The sequence below is a fragment of the Garra rufa genome, chromosome 2 (assembly GCF_049309525.1).
Source record: "Garra rufa chromosome 2, GarRuf1.0, whole genome shotgun sequence".
Taxonomy (NCBI): Eukaryota; Metazoa; Chordata; class Actinopteri; order Cypriniformes; family Cyprinidae; genus Garra; species Garra rufa.
In genome coordinates, this window is record NC_133362.1 from 10,391,158 (window position 1) to 10,399,909 (window position 8,752).

General features: G+C 35.9%; 1 protein-coding gene across 1 annotated transcript in view; it reads right to left on the minus strand.

Moving 5' to 3' along the window:
• cdh23 (cadherin-related 23) overlaps positions 1–8,752 on the minus strand; it is a 317,998-nt gene that overhangs the window by 49,144 nt on the left and 260,102 nt on the right. Inside the window, exons 30-35 of the mRNA XM_073834861.1 lie at positions 7,303–7,691; positions 6,079–6,180; positions 4,287–4,289; positions 4,039–4,188; positions 3,823–3,951; positions 2,814–2,942 (exon numbers count right to left, since the gene is read on the minus strand). Of these exons, the coding sequence (XP_073690962.1) occupies positions 2,814–2,942; positions 3,823–3,951; positions 4,039–4,188; positions 4,287–4,289; positions 6,079–6,180; positions 7,303–7,691 (902 nt within the window). The remainder of the gene's footprint in view (positions 1–2,813; positions 2,943–3,822; positions 3,952–4,038; positions 4,189–4,286; positions 4,290–6,078; positions 6,181–7,302; positions 7,692–8,752) is intronic.

Sequence of the window (8,752 nt, forward strand, 5' to 3'; positions counted from 1 at the left end):
GCCCAGCCAGAGCCTGGGCTTAAACCTAATCAAAAAATTCTGGTCTACCAGCCCCATCCAAGCTAACAGAGCTTGAGAGGTTAAGAGGTAAGGAAACGAATGGCAGATAATTGCCAAATGCTGATGTGCAAAACTTGTCACATCATACTCAAATAGACTTGAAGCTGTAAAGGTACTTCAACTAAGTACTGAGTTACGGGTATGAATACTTATGCAATTTGCTTATTTCAATGTTTTAATTTCCAATAGTGCATGATGTATGGAGAGTAGAATGATGTGGGAAAAAAAGTAAATTAAAGCAGTTTAACATAAGGCTGCCACATAAAACTCATACCATAAATGGGTATGAATACTTTTGCAAGGCACTGTAAATAACAATAAATAATACATTACAATAAATAACATATGATTAGATTTCTCTTTTTTGGCTATCAATTAACAAAATATGTAATAAAATGTATAATCAAATATACAAAAAAGCAGAGGTGGGACCAAGTCATTGTTTTGCAAGTCACAAGTAAGTCTCGAGTCTTTGCATTCAAGTCTCAAGTCAAGTCCCGAGTCAAGCCAGACAAGTCCCAAGTCAAGTCCCAAGTCAAGACGAGCAAGTCCAAGTCGAGTTGCAAGTCCTCAACTTTAAGCTTCAAGTCCTAAACAAGTCACTAGTGCTGTTTGCCCAAATAAGTGTCTCTGTATTAATTACTACAGTAAATTTAAAGTCAATAATAGTCTATAGTAGGTATAATTATAAAATATAGACTATAATAATTAGTGATGTTTTATTGAGGAATTTATCATTGTTTGTGATCAAATATAGGCCTAATTGAATTAATAATTTATTTTAAGTCCACTGTTTCATTTGTTAAATATTCAGTGAATATTCAAGTTCAAATTTCAAATGTAGACGCGCGGTATGCGCGCTGTATGGAAGCGACGCGGTCGCGACCATAGATATAGTGTACGCGACGCGCTCGTTTTTTCCAGGCGCATCCGCGCCGCATAGAGATAAAAACATCTCACCGTCTTGTGACGAGAACCAACCGAACAGCTTTATCCTTTTATCTTAATAACATTGAAAGCACTGCAAAGTTGGAAAAACAGCTTATCCTAGCTGTACAGGAATAACCATTTTTAAATAAATTTAATAGCAGAGCTACTGCAAGCGATTTTTAATGCTGGAAATCCATTTATCCTATACTAAAACTTCCGCCTCTTCATGGAGAGCGGGTCATGGTTGCTTAAAGCCCGTTGATCACACTACAGGAGTTTTAGCCTGATTTTGCCCCGATTTTCCCCTCCCAAACGTGGTGTTTTATGAATATAAATTATAACGTGTGTGTATCTAGGCCTATATATATAAAATACATATGTATATAATTTTGAAACACAAAATAAATGAGGCTCAAACATTATTAACAAAAGTGCGTGTTTATTTTAGCACTTCATTCAGTGAACAGGCAGCCAAAAAATGCAAAAATAAATCAAATAAATAATATATTTAAATAAGAAAGTAGCCCAAATAACCATGTTAAATAGGCTATTAAACAAACATTCGTTGCAAAAATGTCGGACGTCTCATCTACTGGCCCGAGTCCGACTGGAACCTGTCTTTTTTCTCTTTCTCTTCCCCATTATTGCTGTTTTTAATAGCAAAGTGATTACATTTATTTTCGTTTCTTTAGTTTATGAAGTTAATTTAGAGATATTTTTGGAACACTTTTTGCTTTTTAAATTCAAGGTTTTTTTTGTTTTTTTTAAGTAACGACCAATTGCGACCAGCGGCAGAAAGATTAATTTAGCCTGCTCAAGTCATCACGATTTAAATTAAAACCCATAGTTATATATATCAAAACATATCAATACATAACGTATCAAAAGCATATCACAATATTAGTTTAATCGTTCAATGTGGCGTTGCCCGACACATTCATGGTAATTACTTTTCCTGGGGCTTTGCGGCCAGGTGCATTTGAACACTGAACCCTTCCAGAGAGAGATCATGAGAGATGCTCCCTCCAGCATTATTATCCTAATAATATCTTGTAGTGTGATGCGCCACGAATTTCAAATAGGCTATTGTAGTGTATGCATGTTTAGGATTTCAGGTAAGATAATTTGCAAAGTTTCTCCGTATGTGTGCGCTGCAACCAGAATTCATATTCGGTTAGGATTTTAAAACTCCTGTAGTGAGAGCCGGTGTTCTAACATTTCATCCTACCTATCCTGACGCCAGTCACGCCACAGGAGCGCAAGCTGCAAGAGCGGTTTGGAAAGAAAGACAAAGCGGCGCGCCTATAGCGTTTTGCACGCGTTTTTAGGCTCGACATGTGAATGGCCCCTAAAAAACATTAAATATCATTAACATTATGTGGATAAAAACATTACAAGCGCTCACTTAGCGAGTCCCTCTCTGGCTCAGTGCCAAATGCTGCGCTAATCATACATTCGCTTCAGCCTATATTGATCAGAACTCCCTGAAGTTTTTCTTTAGAAGATTTGCCGAGTCACAGGGTTCAAGTCCAAGTCAGGTCTCGAGTCATTGCTGTCAAAGTCTAAGTCGAGTCGCAAGTCATCTTTGATTATGTCGTCAAGTCACAAGTCATCAAATTTGTGACTCGAGTCCGAGTCGAGTCTCGAGTCATTGACTCGAGTCCACAACTCTGCAAAAAAGTAAAGATTACAAGTAAAACAGCCTTACTTTAACGTCTTTATTCAATCCTTCTTGAATATTTTAAAATAATGTTATAATAATAACGGTAATATTCTGTAAAATTAAAATTGATATCACTGGTGTGAGGTGCTGTGGTTCTGACCTCACTGATGCTGACATTGTACCCACGAGGGCTCTGCAGCACGGGAGGGTTATCGTTCACATCCAAAATATTCACTGTAAGGGACACATCTGTGAACCTCGGAGGGGAACCATTATCCATCGCCCGAACCTGATCCAAACACATTAACACACACACACACACACACACACACACACACACACACACACACACACACACACACACACACACACACACACACACAAACAGGAATCCACGTGGACATCAGTAAACAAACACCCATGTACCTCCGAACTAATTATGCAAAACGTGCTATTTTTAACTTTACAAGGAAACATGGACAAAGAAGACATTTTCTTATTCAAAGTGAGATGCCTACATGTCTACTTTTCCTAGACAGACAGGCTTTAAAAAGCATCATCAGTGCTTAGTCAATTTTAATGAGATGTAACTATTTTATTAGTACATTTATTAATAAATTACACTACCTTTAAAGTTTGGTGTCGGTAAGTATTATTTTTTTCTCTTAGGCTCACGAAGTTTGCATTTATTTGATAAAAAATATAGTAATATTACAATTTAAATAACTAGATTTAATCGATCTAAATAAAGTTTTAAATGTAATTTATTCCCTGTGATGCAAACCTAAATTTTCAGCAGCCATTAGTCTAGTCTTCAGTGTCACTTGATCCTTCAGAAATTGGTTTAATATATTTGCTGAAGAAATATTTCTTATTATTATGAATGTTAAACATTGTTGCTCTGCTCAATACATAACCATAATAATATTTTTTTGTAACAATGAATGTCTTTACTGTCACTTTTGATCAATTTAAAGCATTCTTGCTAAATAAAAGTATTAATTGCTTTGAAAGAAAGACAACAATTGTACTGACTCCTACTGAAACTTTTAAATAGTAATGTATATTTCTAATATAACATGCCTTTTAAAAAAAGGGAGTATACATATGATATAAAATATGAGTTTGTTACAGAGCCACAGTGTGTGTCCATAGCAAATTTCTCTTACTTTAAGCAGATAACGGTCCACTGCTTCACGGTCCAGATGGGCATTTAAGTAAACCTCTCCATAGGTATTATTGGCTGTGTTGATCTTAAACACATCCTGCATGTTCCCTGCGATCAAGGTGAAATTCACCTGAAGGAGACGAGAAGGTGATGAAGACAGGGTTACGGATGATTGACATTTTATTTGACAGTGTTTTGAGTATTTCTTCTCCCTCACCAGTCCATTCTTTCCAGCATCTTTGTCCCGCGCCAACACGACCGCAACTCTCTGGCCAATTCGTGTGTCCTCTGGAATATCCACTGACAAATCTGAAGTGATGTCAAACTCTGGGCTGTTGTCATTCTGGTCAAGAATAGTGATTGACACCTGTCAAAAGAATAGAGTAATGAAAACTGAGATGTTATAAACTATTTTTCTGACAGAATAGTAATCATTCATTGCATTAAAATGAATCATTCACTTACCTTCTACAAATGTGCATCAGGAAGGAAATAAAAAAAAAAATAGTAAAGCAGGTTAAACTACATGTTTATACAGTACATCAAAATAATATTGTATACATTTCACATCACTATCACAGACACTAATGTTTTAAGAATATTTCATCCAAAAATGAACATTTCCTGAAAATGTATTAACCCTCAGGCCATCCAAGATGAAGATGAGTTTGTTTGTCTCAACAGATTTGATGAAATTTAGCATTAGATCACTTGCTCACCAATGAATGTGAATAGATGCCATCAGAATGAGAGTCCAAACAGATGACAAAAACATCACAATAATCCACACAACTCCAATAACAAATCCATTATTAAGCTATTTGTGACCCTGGACCACAAAACCAGTCTTAGGTGGCACAGGTATATTTGTAGAAATAGCAAATACATTGTATAGGTCAAAATTATCGATTTTTCTTTCATGCCAAAAATAATTCGGATATTAAGTGAAGATAATGTTCTATGAAGATACTTAGTAAATTTCCTACCGTAAATATATCAAAACGTACTAATATGCATTGCTAAGAACTTTGGACAACTATAAAGGCGATTTTCTCAATATTTTTTTATTCCAGACTTTCAAAAAGCTGTATCTCAGCCAAATAGTGTCTTATCCATACATCAAACATCAATGGAAAGCAGTCAGATTTTAGACTATGTATCTTAATCTCAGTTTCAACAAATTGACCCTTATGATTGGTTTTGTGGTCCAGGGTAGCATTTTACCTTTAAACTGTAGCTTCTGGCCCAAATCCATGATCTATAACATTTCCTCCAGTGAAAAAGTCCATATCCTGTTGTCCTCTCTCATCAAAATCCACCAACATAGTTGTTTAGGACTGTTTTGAATGGTTTTCTTTTGTAAACTGTGTTTGATCTGTGTATATTTCTCACCTGATTCAGGCGAGACAACTTCTTTGACTGGAGAAAGCAAAATTATGCATACAAGACTTATACTTTGACTAGAAGCAACAGTTTGAAGTTAAAAAACATCACATAAACAAACATTTACTAGATGTTAACTGGAGTGGATTACTTGTGGATTATTGTGATGTTTTTATCAGCTGTTTGGACTCTTATTCTGACGGCACCCATTCACATCCAATGGTGAGCAACTGATGTAATGCCAAAGACTATAGAATACCCAAGACTTGTCACTCGTATAGTTTTGAATGGGGAAAAATGCAACTTTCATTATGGCCGCGAAGCCCCGCCTTCTTAGTGAAAGAGCCAATCGTTGATTAGTAAAGTCAGCGCATCACTGCAGCTGCAGTTAGAAGTCCCGGTTGCTATAGAAACAGTCGGCGCTCTAAGACGTGCGCTCAGTACTGCGCATGCGCACTGGCTCATTTAGCCGGAAAAATAAGCGTTTTTTAACGTTATTGGAGCACAAGGAACCATATTTATGAGGCAGTTCTTGTTGGAATTCATTGGAGATTTAAAATATGAAATTTAATCGTAAGTTTGGTGAATAGTTTTGGAGAATTTGATGTTTCCCCATTCAAAGAGATAGGAGCTTCACTTGCCTGCCCAAGTAGCGTTTCAAAGATGGCCGCCGAGTGACATTACTTGCCTTAAAGGGACTTTGGTAATGCTAAATTTCTCCAAATATGTTCTGATGGAAAAACCAACTCATCTGCCTCTTAGATGGTCTGTGTGCATTTTCAGCCAATTTTCATTTTTGTAAGCACTATTCTCTACAGTAAGGCTTTAGTGAGTTTGGCCTACAGACTGAACAGATGATGGAGAAACTCATTACCACAGTGGAGTCTCTCTTGGGTCCTCCATCATCGGCCACAACAGTGAGAGTGTATGAATCGCCCTGCTCTCTGTCCAACAGTCCTGTCACAGTAATACGACCCTGTAGAGCACACAAAGTCCTTTATTTGACAAAATCCATGTAGAGAAATGACTGAATAAAAGCAGAATTTTCACCAAAGTGAGACAATCCAGTGGTTTTGGGCACTTGTTCTGTTCATACCAAGCAGGATTTTTTGCAGTGTCAAGCTGGTAAAGAAAACCCATTCTAAACCTGTCATTTATTTCTCTTACTATCCAGCTTTATTTTTTGTTTACCCTGCAAGAAACTCACTGGCCAATAAAATATAACCATTTACATTTTCTGCCCTGATTTTTTGGGGGAAAAAATCTAACCTGGATGGATTTAACCACAGCAAATGTGTTAAACAGACCTGAGAGTACTGCATTTGCATTGCTAGCTTTGCCGGAAATGGCAAAAACAGCTGAAGCTGCATGCTGTAGTCATTGACCTGCTGACTAGTTGATTAGTAAAAATAAGTCATCGTCTATGCACCATCACACACAATGTTTTTCTTTTTTGGTTGCGTTTTCACATCCTTTCATCACATTGTTGCATCACTCTTGGTGTGAACACACATTTAGAAACATCAAAAAAATCTTAAAAGTAGGTTAGGCGATTTCAGAGAGGCTAGTGATAACAAGGTAGTTTTGAAAGCATAAGATCCCACCCTTCCTGCATAATCATTCTCCAAAATCACCTTCTCCAAATACAGGGTTCAAACACACACACACACACACAAAAAGAATTTGTGGGACCTAAAAGATTTGTCTGAAGAACAGCAGGCAGTTTAACTGTTCAGGGCAAACAAGGACTCATGAACAACTATCACTAAACAAAAAAACAGCTGTGGATCATTCAGGTAACAACACACTATTAAGAATCAATATATGTAAACTTTTGAACAGGGTCATTTTTATAAATTCAACTATTATTTTCTCTGGTGGACTATGTGTAAAGGTCTTTTATGCGAAATATCTTATTCAGGTCAGTACCAAATAAACAATAACATGCATTTTGTATGATCCCTCTTATTTTGGTAAAATAATGAACATTTTGCAGATTCTGCAAGGTGTATGTAAACTTTTGACTTTAACTGTATGTTGACAGGCAGGTATGACAGCCTACTGTATCCTTCTATTAGGTTAGATCAAGTTTTCTCACCGTGACACTGTCAATCTTAAAGAGTGCCAGGGCAGCTGGTGAGGTGTCAGGGTCGAAGCGGTACGATAGCTGGTTCAGGTTATCGGCCGATTGCGCCTTCACCTGGACCACCTCTGTTCCTGTGGCGATGTTCTCCATCAGCGATACTTCGTAACCAGCTGATAGAAAGGCCACGGCTTCGTCCAGTTCATTGAGTAAAGTTACGTAGACGGTGCAGTAGCCCCGGTGGAATGGTGGAGACTGATCTGTGGCTGAGACGTTCATTAAATAGCTGGTCTTGGTCTCGTAGTCCAAGTAACCCATAGTGGTTACCAGACCCGTACTCAAATCCACCTCAAACTTATGGTCAGAACCAGAGACCAGAGCATATGCTACAGCACCCCCATCTCCTAAAAAGAGAGAGACAGCACAAGTTGGGATCGTTAAGATTTTTTTTTATTCAGCAAGGCTGCATTAAATTGATAAAAGTGACAGTGAAGACATTTATGTTACAAAAGATTCATATATTAACTTTCTATTCAGCAAAGAATCCTGAAAAAAATGGTGATGGTGGTTTTAGCTTTGCAACAACAGGAATAAATTATATTTTAAAATATATAAAATAGAGAACAGTTCTTTTAAATTGCAATATCTCACAGTATTACTGTTTTTACAGCATATTTGATCAAATACACAAGCAGTCAGAAGTTTTTGAACTGTACGAATTCTCTTCTGCTCACCAAGCCTGCATTTATTTAATTGAAAATAATATGATTTTTCTTTTACTATTTAAAATAATTGCTTTTTATTTGAATATATTTTAAAAACTAATTTTTTCCTGTGATCAAAACTACATTTTCAGCATTATTACTCCAGTCTTCAGTGTTCACACAATCCATTCTAATATGCTGATTTGATTTCAAGAAACATTTTTTATTATTATCAATATTTAACACAGTTGAGTACTTTTTAGGGATTCTTTGATGAATAAGAAAGATCCAAAGATCAGCATTTATCTAAAATAAAAATCTTTTGTAACATTATACAACATACCATTCAAAGACATAAAAATAAAGAAATTAATACTTAATGTAAAACAATGTTTTAAACTGATCAAAAGTGATTACAAAGACGTTGATAATGTTACAAACAATTTCTATTTCAGATAAATGATGTTCTTCTGAACTTTCTATTTATCAAAGAAACCTGAAAAAATTCTACTCAGCTGTTTTCACCACAATAACAATAAAAAATGTTTTTTGAGCAATAAATCAGAATATTACAATGATTTCTGAAGGATCATGTGAATGGAGTAATTATGCAAAAAACTAGAAGAAACCACAGAAATAAATTACATTTTAAAATACATTTAAATAGATCTAATAAACGCAGGCTTTGTGAGCAGAAGAGACTTCTCTTAAAAAAATAAAAATAAATAAATATATATACACACATACATATATATATATAT